This window comes from Sphaeramia orbicularis, chromosome 18 (genome assembly GCF_902148855.1).
Source record: "Sphaeramia orbicularis chromosome 18, fSphaOr1.1, whole genome shotgun sequence".
NCBI lineage: Eukaryota > Metazoa > Chordata > Actinopteri > Kurtiformes > Apogonidae > Sphaeramia > Sphaeramia orbicularis.
Genome location: NC_043974.1, coordinates 15875805 through 15892512, shown reverse-complemented (window position 1 = coordinate 15892512; position 16708 = coordinate 15875805). Strand labels below are relative to the sequence as shown.

Genomic DNA, 16708 nt, shown 5'->3' with positions numbered 1-16708 from the left:
TATGAGTGTTTTTCCGTGGATTTAGTTGAAATTTGTACTGAACATCCAAGAAACCATCCAAATACTTTACAACATAGATGTCAAACATGTGGCCGGGGGGCCAAATCCGGCCCGCCAAAGGGTCCTGTCCGGCCCTTGGGATGAATTTGTGAAATGCAAAAATTACACTGAAGATATTAACAATCCTTTTAGTTCAGGTTCCACATTCAGATCAATTCAATCTCAAGTGGGCAGGACCAGTAAAATACTATCATAATAACTTAAAAATAATGACAACTCTAAACTTTTCCCTTTATAAATGTAAATATTTTCATGTATTTACACTAAAACAAAGTCTAATTTCACAAAAAATGTAAATAACCTGAACAAATATGAACAACCTGAAATGTCTTAAGAGAAGTAAATGCAATTTTAACAAGATTCTGCCTGTTGCTAAATGTTTTGTGTGTTTGTAGATCCACTGTGATCTGTAAGTTATAATGTACATGTGTAAATGATAAACTGAGGCAGAATATTGTTAAAATTACACTTATTTTTTCAGTTTGTTCATGTTATTCACATCTTTTGAAAAGATAGTTTGCAGATGTAAACCTTTTCATAATGTAAATCAACTTTTTTTGCTCTAAAACACAGGTGTCAAACATGTGGCTCGGGGGCCAAATCTGGCCCGCCAAAGGGTCCAATCCGGCCTGTAGGATGAATTTGTGAAATGCAAAAATTACACTGAATTCAAGTCGTACATACAGACCAAATACAGGGTGGGGAAGCAAAATTTACAATATTTTGAGCCAGGGATTGAAAGACAGTGTATGACCAATTAGTTTATTGAAAGTCATGAGAATTTATTTGCCACAAGAAAATGTACATAATAGAAAATGTTTTTATTCTATGTGTCCTCCTTTTTTCTCAATAACTGCCTTCACACGCTTCCTGAAACTTGCGCAAGTGTTCCTCAAATATTCGGGTGACAACTTCTCCCATTCTTCTTTAATAGTATCTTCCAGACTTTCTCGTAATAGTTTTGCTCATAGTCATTCTCTTCTTTCCATTATAAACAGTCTTTATGGACACTCCAACTATTTTTGAAATCTCCTTTGGTGTGACGAGTGCATTCAGCAAATCACACACTCTTTGACGTTTGCTTTCCTGATTACTCATATGGGCAAAAGTTTGTGAAAAGGTATGGATAATAGTGTTAGGTATGATTATGACATCAATATATGTTTGGTTTCAAAACAATTGAGTTAGTGCCTGCTGAGAAAAAACAACTAAATGTTCATTGTAAATTTTGCTTCCCCACCCTGTAGATCTCAACTGGGCCAGACCAGTAAAATAGTATCATAATAACCTATAAATAATGACAACTGCAGATTTTTATCTTTGTTTTAGTGTAAAAAAGTAAAATTACATGAAAATGTGTTTAATAACAAACTATCCTTTACAAAAAACATGAATAACCTGTACAAATATGAACAACCTGAAATGTTTTAAGAGAAGTAAATGCAATTTTACCAATATTCTGCCTGTTACTAAATGTTTTGTGTATTTGTAGTTGTAATATAAGTTGTAATGCACATGTGTAAATGCAAAACCGATAAACCGAGGCAGAATATTGTTTTTGATAAATTGCTTTTTTTTTTCTTAAGACATTTCAAGTTCATGTTATTCATTTTTAGGGAAACGTTGTAGATGTAAATATTATCATAATGTAATTTTACTTTGTCCACTGTTATTATTTTACTGGTCCAGCCCACTTGAGGTCATATTGGGGTGAATGTTGCCCCTGAACTAAAATGAGTTTGACACCCCTGCTTTACAACATATGTTCATGCAAGTACTTGTTGCTGAAAACAAATGAATGGAAATCATCTCCAAACACCTTCTGAAAAGCAGTACTGTAATACTGGTATTATTTAGAACTTTTTAATAATATATACAGCTCTGGAAAAAATAAGACTGCTGCAAAATGATCACTTTCTCTGATTTTATCAGTTATAGGTATGTGTTTGAGTAAAATTAACATTTTTGTTTTGTTCTCTAAACTACCGACAACATTTCCCCCAAATTCCAAATAAAAATATTATTTAGAGCATGTATTTGCAGAACACATGTGGTCAAAAGAACAAACAGATGCAGTGTTTTCAGACCTCAAATAATAAAAAAAAAAAAAAAAAAAAAAGTTCATATTCATTTCGAAACAACACAATACTAATGTCGTAACTTGGGAAAAGTTCAGACATCAGTATTTGGTGGAGTAACCCTGATTTTCAATGACAGCTTTCACGTGTCTTGGCTCTGCACCGTTACTGTTGGATGACTTTATGCAGCTCCTGGCACAGAAATTCAAGAAGCTCAGCAGTGTTCCATGGCTTATGACCATCCATGTTCCTCCAGAAGTTTTCAAACTGGGTTCAGGTCTGAAGCAAGGTTATAATAGTTTTGGATTTTTCATTATAGTTTAGTTTTATTTAGTTTTGGCGTTTTTTTTTTTCTCGAATTCAGTTAGTTTTAATTAGTTTTTAGAGCAGGTTTGCTAGTTTTTGTTATTTTCTAAATGCTTAGTTTTAGTTTAGTTTTAGATTTTTTTTAATATCTTTTCTCTTCTTCGCCGTCGTATTCAAATAAATGCCAGACAGGACTCTGCTGCTTTCTCCAAACTTTAGTCTCCATGTTTCCAGGTAGAGTGGGGACCAGAAGACGACTCTAAACCACAAGTGACAAGAAGTGACGGACCGTTAAATATCATATGGTGCCAGCAGCTAAAATTGCTCGAGGGAAATAAATCAATTTCATATCAATCCGACATTGACAAAAACGAAAACGAAGGGAATTTTATCCATAATTTTTATATGTTTTAGTTAGTTTTGTAAGCACACAATACAGTTTCAGTTATCGTTTTTTCTTTTAAGTATAGTTTTTATTTATTTCAGTTTACAAAAATGTTTTTTCAATTCTAGTTTTCATCATTTTGTTAGTTTTCGTTAACGATAATAACCTTGGTCTGAAGATTGGGCTGGTCATGACAGGGTCTTCATCTGGTGGTCTATCATCCACACCTTTGTTGACCTAGCTGAGGCCAGCAGCATTGTCCTGATAGAAAAACCAGTCCTGAGTTTGGGAACATTGTCCGAGCAGAAGTCCAGTAGTTTTCAATAGCTATTTTTGGATTCCAGTTACTTTTGTGGTACTAATAGCACTGTTTTTGCCTATTGTAAGAAGATAGTGATGGACACAGTAGTGGTTTTTATACTTCTCCTTCTTAAATAAGACATGGATCAGGTGTTTATTCCGTAGAATAAGTTGTGTGTTTGTATCGGAATTCAACAGACACAGGAATGGAATGGCTGTCATCCATGCACACATGCTGATTTCACAGGAAATAGCAGTGGTCTTTGAATTTTTTTCCAGAGCTGTAGTTTGTCTTAAACAACAACACTGGGTTACAAAAAAATGTTTTTTGCAAGTTGTCTAGGTTTTTTCAACTGAATTAGGACCATTTTGCACCGCTAAATCAAAAAATGACATGTTTTTCTCAATCAGGTCAGGTTTTTTTTGGTAATTTGACTTTGAAAAATTTGATCTTCTCACGAAATATAATAATTAATACCAAAATAAGATTGGTAACCACACTTTAGGAAACTTGTGACTTAATTCCTGTTAGGTACAATGGTGTATTCACCGCAGTTGTAGCAGAATACGTCAGGCTTATTTTTGCAAGATCTTCTAATCGAAGCCATTTCATTCACCTGTAATATTAAAAAAACATTAATCATAAATTGGCAAAAGTAAAATCTTCAGAACTCATTTATTGCAAGAAATATGAAAGAATTTTGTATCATATGATGTGAAAATGCCCATAAATGTAAGCAAAAATGTTAAAAAGCCAATATGTAGCATAGTTCAGAAAGTTGACCTGATTGAGCAAAATTAATGTGATTTTTGGATTCAGCACACCAAGATTATCCTAAATCAGCTCAAAAAACTTTAACAATAAATTTGTTGTTGACCAGTGTAATGTGTCCTTATTGCTGACAGATTGATAGGGAAGGTGGAAGAGAAAAGGGATAAAATGAAACCATCCGTTTAAACTTCTTAAGAATACCTGAGTTAAAACCCATCTTTCCATAAGACCATGTAAGTCACATTCATTTCCATCATTTTTTGGACATAATGTTGCTGAACCTAGACCTGATCAACTAAAGCAAACCCAGATCATAACACTGCCCCCACAGGTTTGTACTGTAGGCACTATGCATGATGGGTAATCGCTTCATCCACCTCTTTTCATCACTCTGGGACAGGATCAGTCTGGACTCACCAGACCACATGATCTTTTTCCATTAAACCAGGGGTGTCAAACTCGTCTTAGTTCAGGGGCCACATACAGCCCAATATGACCTGCAGTGGGCCGGATCATTAAAATAATAACATAATAATACATAAATAATATCAATTCCAGAATTTGTATGTATAATTTCTATGTTTTAGAGTGAAAAAAGTAAAATTTCTACATCTACAAACTGTCTTTTTTAAAAAAATATGGAAAAACATGAACCATGACCAAAATGAAATTTATTAAGAAAAAAAAGTGCAGTTTTAACAATTTATGCTATTATTTGGCCTCAGCTTCTCATTTTTAGATGTTCATTACATCACACAGATCACAGTGGATCTACAAATGCATAAAACATTTATTAACAGAATATTGGTAAAATTACTCTTAAATCTCTTAAGACATTTCAGGTTTTTCACATTTTTTGTAAAAGGCTAGTCTGTAAACGTTAACATTTTGTGTAATTTTTTTTTTTACACTAAAAGAGAAAAATATGTGGTTTTCGTTATTTATACTTTATTATGATTGTATTTTACTGGTCTGACCCACTTTAGATGGAACTGAACAAAATTTATTTTGACTTCCTTGATTGTTAATATCTTCAGTGTAATTTTTGTATTTCACTAATTCATCCTGTGGGCCGGATTAGACCGTTTGGCAGGCTGGTTTTGGCCCCCGGGCCGCATGTTTGACACCCCTGCATTAAACAGTCCCGTCTTTATGATCTATAACAAACTGACAGTTGTTTAAGGGATGAGAAACTACTCACTACATCAGTTAAAATACTTTGGAGATGAAACATTAAATTACTACAGTAATTATCCAATGGAAGGATATGAACTATTAGCTTAGTTAAATCCAGGTGGGGACTTTTTTGATCCAGCACTGATGATTAAACAATATAAGAATTAAATTAAAAACAGTGTGAACTGTTTGCAGCAAACACAACAGCAATCAAGTGGTAACAGGCACAACAAACCCCGCCCCTCGCACATATTGTAGCTTATTTTGGCATCAGTCCAGCTGATATGATGTCTATGCGTGTGCTGATGTCAGAATATCAATTGCCTCTATATATGTGCTAAGTTTGAAGTAAATTGAAACAAAAAAATACACAGAAAAAAAGTGTGTTAAAGCAAAGGAAGCAGATTTAATTATTAGTTTGTAAAAAGGGGTGGGAGTCAATAAATTGTACTTCTTCCCACTTCTTTTCGAGCACAGAAAAATTTTGTTCGACCATGTTGTATGGTTTTTTGTTATCTGATGATTCTATGTGTTCGAAATAAAACTACACTTCAACTACATTTGAAATTTTGCCCATTACAGGTAAATGGAAAAAAAAAAAAAGATTTAAAAAAATCATAAAAATTTTAATTTTGTCCTACTTTTCCCAAAATGTAATCAGATCTATTCTGGGTCACTGGCAATCTATAAACACAATTTGGTATGAATTCAACCAATAGTTTTGTTGCCAGTGTTAAATAAAGAAACAAAAAACAAACTGAAGCTAAAATACCCTTTGCTTAGTGCAAATCTCTATTCCAATGTAGGGAACTGCAGCAAAATAAAACACAGTAGCAGTGAAGATAAAGATATACCATTTATTTGATTCCTTTTCCTTTCAGTGATCAGTCTGCTGTGTGGGTTTTGGACATTACATAGTTACATTATTCACAGCACAAAGCAGATCAACAGATATAACATTTGGAAGTGGAACTATTTTTGTTCTGGTTTGATTTATTAACATCCTAAACCTCAGTTCTTGCTGCGTCTGCTCCTAAAATGAGCTCATATGGAGTACAGTATGTTATGATCCTGTATGTTCGGTCCTGTTATGACTAATCTCACTGCTTCATCCCCTGGGTCCTCCGTGGTTCTTCAGCTTCTTCGTCTTGTACTTCTTCTCTGCTCTGGTTGTGGGTCTCTGTGTCAGTCTGGTGTCGTGGACCAGATTCGGTTTCAGCTGGTCCCTGAAGATCCCGGGGCCCGGAGTCCAGACGGAAAAGTGTAGGGACCTGACCCAGAATGGGATTGGTCTGCTGGAGACCAGAGATCCACTGGTTGAGTGTGGCCTGGTCTCCCTGTCCGGACATACACATGGCGTAGACCGGACCCTCGTCCACTGGACACCAACACAACAACAACCCCAACTGTTATTATCCTTGACATCAAACCAACACTCACACGGCAAAAATCTAAATCTTCCCTGTTGAGCCACATTATGTAATAAATTCCCATTATGTAATAAAAGTTCAAAATGTAATAAGAATGTCACGTCATCTTGTAATAAAGCCGCATTATGTAATAAACTGACGCATTTTGTAATAAACTACGTCAACGCATTATGTAGTACGTTTTTTCACATTACGTAATAAGTTACTACAATTTGAGACATTTATTACAAAATGCACTTGACACATTTTTATTCAAAAACTGTAATAACATACAATCCAAATTAATATAATTTCAGAGCAATTTAGAAGAAATTAGTCACAGGAGCTACAGGTAATGTAATCAGAACTTTAACCACACACTTTAAACATTAATTTAGCACATTACATTTTCCTGAAAATAAAAATGTGTCAAGTGCATTTTGTAATAAACTTCTCAAATTGTAATAACTTACTACAAAAATGTACTACATAATGTATTGTGGTAGTTTATTACAAAATGCGTCAGTTTATTACATAATGCGGCTTTATTACAAGATGACGTGACATTCTTATTACATTTTGAACTTTTACTACATAATGGGAATTTATTACATAATGCGGCTCAACATTCCCAAGTGTATTTTTTTTTTCATTTCTAGTCCAAATATCTCATCACACTTAAAATAACACATAATCACCCAAACAGTAACTTTTCAGTGAGATATAAGAACTTATTTTTTGACAATAGATCTTGAAAATCTTATTCCAAGAAATCTTACCAAGACCATTTTCACTTGTTCCATTGGCAGATTTTTTTGCTTGAATTAAACAAAAAAATCTTGAATTGAGCAAAAAAATAAATCTGCCAATGGAACAAGTGAAAATGATCTTGGTAAGATTTCTTGAAATGAGATTTTCAAGATCTATTGTTTAAAAATAAGTTCTTATATCTCACTGAAAAGTTACTTTTTAGGTCAGGGGGGTCCAATCCTGGTCCTCGAGGGCTGGTATCCTGCATGCTTTAGATAACAGGTGTCAAACATGTGGCCCGGGGGCCAAAACCGGCCTGCTGAAGGTTCCGATCCGGCCCGCGGGATAAATTTGCAAAGTGTAGAAGATATTAACAATCAAGGGCGTCGAACTCGAAAATAATAGCATAATAACCTAGAAATAGTGACTCCAAATTTTCTTCTTGGTTTAATATGAAAAAATAATCTAACATTATGCCTATAAATAATGGCAACACCAATTTTTTTCTCTTTGATTTATTGCAAAGACCATTAAATTCTGATATCCTTTAATAATAAAATGTCAATAACCTGAACAAATATGAACAACCTGAAATGTCTAAAGAAAAATACGTGCAATTTTAACAATATTTGGCCTGTTTTGCGTCTTAGCAGATCTGATCTGTAATGCACATGTAGACATCATAAGTTGAGGCAGAATATTGATCAGATTTTTTTTTTTTATTATTTCTTTTTATTTTTCTGCAGAAATTTCAGTTTTTCACAGGTTATTCACATCCTTTTTTGTTTGGATAGTTTGTAAAATGTAAATGTTTTTCATAATTTAATGTTATTTTTAGCATTAAAAAATTTGCAATTGTCATTATTTATAGGTTATTATGTTATTATTTTACTGGAGATCAAATTTGGCTGAATGTCGCCCCTGAAAGAAAATGAGATTTTTTTTTTTTTTTTTTTTTTTTTTTTAGATATTTCCCTCTTCCAGCACACCTGACGTTCATTATCAGGCTTCTGCAGAGTTTGATGATAGGCTGATCATTTGAATCAGGTGTGATGAAGAGGGATACATCCAAAACATGCAGGATACCGGCCCTGGAAGACCAGGATTGGACACCCCTGCTTTAGGTGATTATGTCTTAATTTTAAGTGTGATGAGATATTTGGACTAGAAATGAAAAAAATACACTTGGTAAGATTAAGATTGTTGCAGTGCACACATTAGGATTATATTCAAGATTCCTTACAATCCTCCACGTCAAACTCCTCATCATCCCCAAGGTCTCGCTCTAAATCTATGTCCAGCTGTAGGGGGTAGTCAAAACAGCGCTCTGGATCATAGGGTTCCTCTTTCTGTGGAAAAAAAAGTCACAAATGCACCTGTGTAAGGTTCAGAGTCTTAGTTGGTAACTGATAAAAAGTCACTGGAAATCAATGGAGTTGTTTTTTCCCTTTAGCATTGAAAAAAACCATCTTTAAATTGTTTACATCCCAGACCTGTTAATGGTTATGAAGATAATGCTGTTAAATATTTATTATCAAATGTCAACACTTGCACTCAAAACACTCTAGTATCTGTTTGGTTCAATAATGTCATGTTCCAGTTTCATTATTTATTCAACTTCAAACCATTTTGTCACTTTCAAGGTACCTACATGTTTCCCACTTAAATTCCAGACTTCTGTGTGGTGTTTTTAAGGCAATATTCAACACCTAGATATATAAATAGTCAAAATACATGGGGAAAATCAGGATTTAGGTGCAGGGGATGCTGGGATAAGGTCCAGAACTTTTAATATTTGAATGTTATGGCTTTTATTTTGAATGTTATGCAAAGTGTTGGCATCTGTCTATACATTTGTCCTTAGAAAGGTTGTATTTAGCAATTGTGGCAGTTCAGTTTACACTTTTCAGCAAGAAAGATACATGATTTTTGATTTTTTTATAGTAACTATTATAGGCAATTATTCTATTAAAATCTAAATAATTTTATACTATGGTAATAGTATCACATGAGGCATAGACAGATTATAGAGCATAGTGAAAACAGTGAAAACAGTATTAGTAAATCTCCACTGGTGGACATACTATATCTCTGTTGTCATATTGAGCCTATTTACATGTACGCCAATGCTCCGATCATTATCTGATTTCTGCAGTAATTTCAGAATATTCAAGTGACCGCGTAAACAGGATAATCTGATATTTTTTAATCAGATAACAGCAGTAATCAGATTATGAGAAATCGGATTAACCCAGCTGGACTTCTCCTCAATACTCCGATGTCTTCCTGCATGTATACAGGTTAATCTGATATATTATGTTCTTTTACATCTGTACATGTGTAAAAATTAAAATAGTGAAAACAGAAGTTACATAGTCAAACATGAGCAGAAGACAAAAACAGGAAGATTAAGTCTGCCATCACTACTTGCGTACATACTCTGACAGAAATCCAATAATGGACCGGTGCGTCTAAACCAGGGTTTTCAATTATTGCATTTCTTAAGTGCACGTAAATGCGTTAAATCTGATTATTACAATTATCTGATTACTCCCAGTTATCGGACTTATATGGTGTGTGTAAACAGGCTCATTGAGCAGCAGCCCTGTACAGAACCACTGCTCTTTCCCACAGTGGGGATCATTTTGGCTGGTGTTTGCTTCCAGTACCATCCGATCCTCCTCACAGGTTCTTCATACCTTCTCCTCAGGCGTGGGGTCGGCCCTCAGGACGTAGTAATAGACACAGGTGTTTCTCAGCCACAGAGGGAATGGGCCCTCTACGAACACAGGTCTGCTGGGGTTATGCTGAGCCAACAGCTCCATCTGACTGGGACTCTGAATACCTGCAAATGTTTAGAGTTAGTTCTCTGCTTTCCAGTCCAGCCAGTCTTCAATCATATATCAAGATGCTTATCCAAATAAAAATACTTAAAACTTTTTCAAAAATGCTATTTTTTTTTACTCCTAAGACCTTGACTTTTTGTACTTTTATACTAGTTTGTACCTGTTGTGTGTAGTTGAAAAGTTCATTTTAATAAATATATGAATGAATGAACGCATAATGTGCAGAAAATTATGTTTTACTGAGAGAAAAATTTTCAAAACGTATGAAAATCACAAAAGTGCATGGATATATACACAATTTAAACACAATTAAGTTTCACTAGAATCCTTCCAGTACCGACCCGTTAGTGAAATCAGATCAAGTTTTTCATATGTTTTCCACATATATTTCTTATCTGCCTTTGAGCAAACTCTAAAATTTGACAATGAGAGAAACTTTCTTCCATAATTTATTAGTCTTTCACACAAAATTCCAGACTTTTCAAGGTCTGGAAAACAGTACTTCAAAATTCCATACTTTTTAAGACTTTCAAGACCTGTGTGCAGGTACCCTGTAACGAAATCATTTGTTAAATTCATCAAATCTATCGTTTCCATACCTACTATATGTGGACATGTGATATCCTCTCCACTCTCGCTCACATCTGTAAATGGCACCTAGTGTATGAAGACAAGCACATAGGATTTTATGCTACTAACACACACACACACACACACACACACACAATTTGTTCTTATTCTTCAAAAGTAGGAAAAACATCCTTGACGAGTTTCAAGTATCATACATTAAAATGGAACTTATGGATTCTGGTCCACAAAACTCTAAACCTGTTGTTCCCAAACTTGGTATCAGAACCCAAAATGGGTCACATAGCTGATTTTACTGGGTTGTCAACTGTTACAGTAAAATACATAATACAAATATGATATGTGAATTCATATTCCTAAGAAGAAGAGTTTCTAAATGTTGACTTCAGAAAAGCCATGTAAAATGTAAACAAGGTGAAAAAAAAAGACATCAAATATGTAACATGACAAGTACTACATCAATATGAAACAAGATGACAGTAACAGTATGAAAATGATATTAAAAAATAGAGTTTTAGAAATGTATCTATAGCTAACTATACTAATTATTAGCTATACTAATTATTTGTTAGAAGCACTTGTTGGCGTCATCTTTCTACTAGAGCTGTAACAGTTTGACATTGCAGCAACTTTTATTTATTCATCATTGTTTTGATGATGGTGGAGTCTATAAAACTGTAGTCAATGTGGCAATTCATGATGGAATTTTGTAAACCTTTATCTTTTGGGTTTGGAGCTGAAATAGTTTGGGTATCACTGCTCTAAACTAAACCATGCAACTGATGTTTGGACTCCAGACACATCCGACTGTTGTCTTACCTCTGCAGTTCTACAATCTTGGGTGTTTTACAATTTTAATTTTTTTTGCAACAGTAAGTTTTTTATTTATTAACATCTGTTGTTTTTATTGTTTATTTAAAGCATTTTTTGATCCATTTGAGTTCCGCTGCTCTCTGAAACACACCATCCTCATCAATAGTACTAATGAGCTCGGCCGCAGGTCTACCTGGTAGACGGTGACTTTAGCATCAAGGTCATTAGCGATGCGGGTCAGACTGAAGCGAGCCAGATCCACTGGGTCTTCAGGCAGCTGCCGGGGGACTGGGAACGGGTTTGTATGCTTGAATCTGGGAAACCAGTACATGATGCGCTGGTATTTCTTCATGGGGTGGCTCCTATCACCGAAGATCTGGACCAGCAGGACCTTGGTCTCCACATTGGGCGTAATACCTAAAACGAAAATCATTTCAAAACTGAAAACTGTCATAAGTTACTCTTTAATCCAAGATGGGCTCTTGTTATTATACACAAAATCTGTCTTATTAGTTTCCTCAATGCTGTGTTGTTTTTGATACAGTTCCCAATAGTGCGTTAACACTTTTATCAACTGCTCCCGAAACAAAACACACCATCATGCCATCTGCGAGCGAAGCACCATTTAGTGACTCAGAGAAACTGTCACATCATTATCCTCGATTTCAAGAATAACAGTTTTGAAAATATTTACTGAAAATGGTCTTAGTTGTAACCAAGAAAATACGTATTCACTGAGAAGATAAAGAAAGTCTCTTTTGAAATTATTCATAATTGTTGCCTGTACATCATAAAAATTGATAGTAGTTTATTTGTGTGTATTCTGAAAAAGTCATGATATAACTCTGAACCTCTACATCTCTCTTGGAGCTGCATCTATGTAAGACTGATATGACCACCTTTTCCCTAAAGGACAAATCTGGAATATTTTATATGTAGAAGAACAATCTTCGAAAAAAAAAAGAATATACTATAAATTGTTAATTAGTTTAAAATTTATGGCAAATATCATATGTCACCATTTTTCATAGATGACCTGAAACTTAAAAGTTTAAATTACTTACCTATCAAAATTATTTCTGTGCTTGAAGAGTTCTGAAATGTAACCCTAAAGCATCACTTTAACCTTAATATATACCCTTAATTGCCTGGTTAATTTAAACCATTTACATCATTGGATTTGGAGTATATTTTCAGTACATTTCAATAAATATTTCTATGTCAGTTTTTCATTGAATCAAGTATTTCACAACAAAAAAACAACAAAAACAGAGTAGAACAAAATAGTAATACTGGGTAATCATGTCTGAAACAGTGCCATAACCACCACACTGAATCCAGTAAGGACACCTACCATAGTTCTCCATCTGCTCCAGGACTTGCACCCCACATTCCTGCTGTCGCGGGTAGTGGTTGAACATTCTCTGGATGAAGTTTCTGGGAACAAAAACCTCTTTGGGAAACACGTCCAGCAGCTTGTTGTACACAGTAATGTCTCTCTCCACTCCAAACTCGGGCATCTTCTTCAGGGCAGCATAAATAAACTCCACGTGACCCCGCCGCCTCACGTCTCTCTTGGTGAACACTTCCACCACCTTGTTAAACGTGGCCTTGGTTTTAATGTCTTTCGCCACCTCTTCAAACAGGTCTTTTTGGACGACCAGAGACTTGTCCTTTTTCCCGTCTTGGTCTTTAAGGAAATCGGTAGGAACGGGCCGACTTTTGCTGCATGCTGAACTGCTGTGGAAAGACCTCGACACCTGGGAGACATATTAGTTTCATTACAAGGAGCTTTACTCTTCATGTTTCTGGTTTTGCAAAGTTTCACATACAGAAGAAAATTCAGCTGGAGCTCCTAAAGTTCTAAACTAAGACAACATCTGTTAGTATATTCAAGGTATTTTTATTTCATCTACCCCTCTCTTTGACAAAAATGTAATTTCCAAAAGTGTTAAACCCACTTTTTCCACCTCTAGATACCTTAGTTGAAGTTGAGGCCGTAAATTCGGGAATAATTTGACACAAAAAATAAATCTTGCTCCTTGATTTAAAACTGTACTTACATCCCAGTTCTTTTCTTTAACTTTATTATTATTAAAATTAATATTTACGTGAACAAACTCTTTTCGCTTGTCTGAATTTTACTTGTTCCAAATGCAGTGCTGCTTGTCTTCAACCAGTCTATGCTCCTCTTTATGTCAGTTTTCCTGATCTCTTTATACAACAATTTGATCAGCATTTGTTGTCTTTAAATATGCTTTATAAATAAACTAACCTGACATGATGGGACATTTTTTTCCCAAAGGGATAATTTGAGGATACGAAACTAATGTTATTTTGTTTCCTCACAACTCTGCAATTCTACTAAAACTGTAGTACTTACAGTATTAATTCTAGTTTTATGTCATATTTGTTGGTGTCAAAATCAATTGTAATTCAAAAATTTCAATAGTATTTGGAAAATCAATACATCTAAAGCACAGGTGTCAAACATGCATCCCGGGGGCCAAATCCCGCCCACCAAAGGGTTCAATCCAGTCCCTGGAATGAATTTGTGAAATGCAAAAATCACACTGAAGATATTAACAATCAGGGATGTTAAAAGCATTTTAGGTCAGTTCAATCTAGAAATGATCAGACCAGTAACATACTACCATAATAACCTATAAATAATGAAAACTGTAAATTTTTCTCTATTGTGCAAAAAAAGTAAAATTACACAAATGTCTACTTTTAGAGACTAGCCTTTTATAAAAAAAAAATGTGAATAACCTGAAATCTCTTAAGAGAAGTATGTGGAATTTTAGTAATATTCTGTCTGTTATTCAATGTTTTGTGTATTTTTACATCCACTGTGATCTCCAAGTTGTGATGCATATGGATGAATAATAAACTACAGTTTAATATTCTTAACATTGCACTTATTTTCCTTAAGAATGTTCAGGTTGTTCATATTTGTTCATGTTTTGTTTGAGTACAATTTGTAGATGTAAACATTTTCACCACGGAATTTTACTTTCTTCACTCAAAAATTATTATCCTATTATTTGTATTATTTTACGGTCCGGCCCACTTTATACCATATTAGGCTGAATGTGACCCCTGATCTGAAGAATCAAGACTACACTTAATTCAGTTATAAACAACATTACAGCTAAATTACAACGTTCATTTTCACATATTTACAGTAACCATTATTTCCATGTGTTTTTTGTGCACCACTGTTAAATGAATATTGAGGCAGATTTCAACTCTTCTCTTCAGTAATATGCTGTTTGGGCTCAGAGGTTTTATAAGTACTCAAGTTCTCAGTATTAATTAATCATATGATATAGACTTCTAGGTGTAAAACACTGGTGTTAAATGATGTTAAAGCTTACCTGCTGCTGGGTGCTGTGTGGCAGGCCAGGCTGACTGGAGGCTGACGGGAGCAGAGAGCTGTACTGTGCAGAACACCTGGTTGACTGACCCAGCAGTCGGAGGCTCTGCAGCTGGAGCAGGCAGCGGACACACTTCATGATACACTCATCACACTGACCTGTAGTAAAAAGGGTGACATTATTAGAGGAACATTAGTCAGAATGTCTACTCCTGAATCAGGCAGTTTTATGCAGCAGTTGAGGTGAACAACAGAGAGTCAGGAAGGACATGAAAATATGTAATCTGAAAAAGTAACTGAAGCTGTTAGAGCAGGCGTCTCAAACATGCAGCCTGGGGGCCAAATGCGGCCTTCCAAAGGTTCCAATCCGGCCCGTGTGATGAATCTGCAAAGTGCAAAAATTCCACAATCAAGGCTGTCGAATTTATTTTAGTTCAGGTTCCACATACAGACCAATATGATCTACAGTAAAATAATAACATAATAACCTACAAAAAAGAATGACTCCAGATTTTCTTCTTGGTTTGATGTGGAAAAAAAAAAAATCTTGCATTATTCCTATAAATAATGACAACTTCAAATTTTTGTCTTTGTTTTAGTGCAAAAAATAACATTAAGTTATGAAAATATTTACATTTACAAACTATCCTGAAACAATAAAATGTGAATAACCTGAACAAATATGAACTACCTGAAATGTCTAAAGAAAATTAAGCACAATTTTAACAATTTTCTGCCTGTTACTAAGTGTTTAGTGTCTTTGTAGATCCGATCCATAGTGCACATGTAGAAATGATAAGTTGAGGCAGAATATTGTTAAAATTGCACTTATTTTTCTTAAGAAATTTCAGTTTTTCTCAGATTATTCACATTTTTTTTTGTTTGGATAGTTTTTAAAGTAAGTATTTTTTATAATTTAATGGTGTTTTTTTCCCTCACTAAAACAAAGACAAAAATTTGGAGTTGTCATTATTTATAGGTTATTATGTTATTATTTTACTGGTCCGGCTCACTGGAGATCAAATTGTGCTGAATGTGGCACCTGAAAGAAAATGAGTTTGAGACCCCTGTGTTAGACACAAAAGAAGTGGAGTTCTTTTCTTATAAAGTACAAGCAAAATCACCTAAAACATTCCCCTGCTAAACTTCTCATACTGTTGTAAAGATTAAAATACAGTGCGTTTACGATATGACGTAACTGGAGTCAAACATTTTTGTTTACTTCTACAGTTAAAACATGTTACGTACTTGTTTGTAATGATGAAAACTGACATTTCTGTACGGATTCTGACATTTAACACACAAAATGGGGTCTAAGTGTCAGGAAAATGACTACCGCACACAGACATTATAAGAAGCAGAATCATTTAAATATCTATATATTAGCTGAACATATATAGCTTTACATTTCTTACTCGCTACACACCGTTAAAGATGAGACTGTGTGCAGAATTTAGTCTCCTTCACAAATCACTCTCCACGGACGCGGCCATGTTGAAAAGCCGGTAACACATCCTGGTTCTACACTTATTAGCTTCCCCAAGCAACAGGAAACGGTATGAGCGATGGTTCCGCTACTGCTGTCAGCGTGAAATGAGGTAAGTCAGAAAACATGCGTTCACATAACTATACATTCTGTGTCAATACTAGCAAGTTTAAAATAAATGTTAGTTCGAGTTAGAGTTAATGAGATAGATTTAACACCAATTATCATCAGTCCCAACAGGCGAGACCCTGATGTAGCTAGCGTTGCTTTTTAACAGCCTTAAAAAGTAAATAACTACTTAACCCTTTCATGCATGAATTATAAGAAACATAATCAATATATTTTTCTTTCCTGAGTGTT

General features: G+C 34.7%; 1 protein-coding gene across 2 annotated transcripts; it reads right to left on the bottom strand.

The window, feature by feature from the left end:
- Positions 1-5912: 5912 nt before the first annotated feature.
- On the bottom strand, positions 5913-16401 carry ecsit (ECSIT signaling integrator). 2 transcript variants are annotated; one of them, XM_030162781.1, is made up of 8 exons: positions 16278-16387; positions 14864-15021; positions 12838-13243; positions 11677-11900; positions 10682-10739; positions 9936-10081; positions 8480-8585; positions 5913-6455 (listed from the first exon to the last, which is right to left on the bottom strand). In XM_030162781.1, exons 2-8 carry the CDS (start codon positions 14999-15001, stop codon positions 6178-6180), a joined length of 1356 nt encoding a protein of 451 aa, XP_030018641.1. In that variant the 5' UTR covers positions 15002-15021; positions 16278-16387; the 3' UTR covers positions 5913-6177. The 2 variants fall into 2 exon arrangements, with proteins under 2 accessions (XP_030018641.1, XP_030018640.1); XM_030162780.1 differs by having other exon boundaries at positions 5914-6455; positions 16289-16401.
- Positions 16402-16708: the final 307 nt, after the last annotated feature.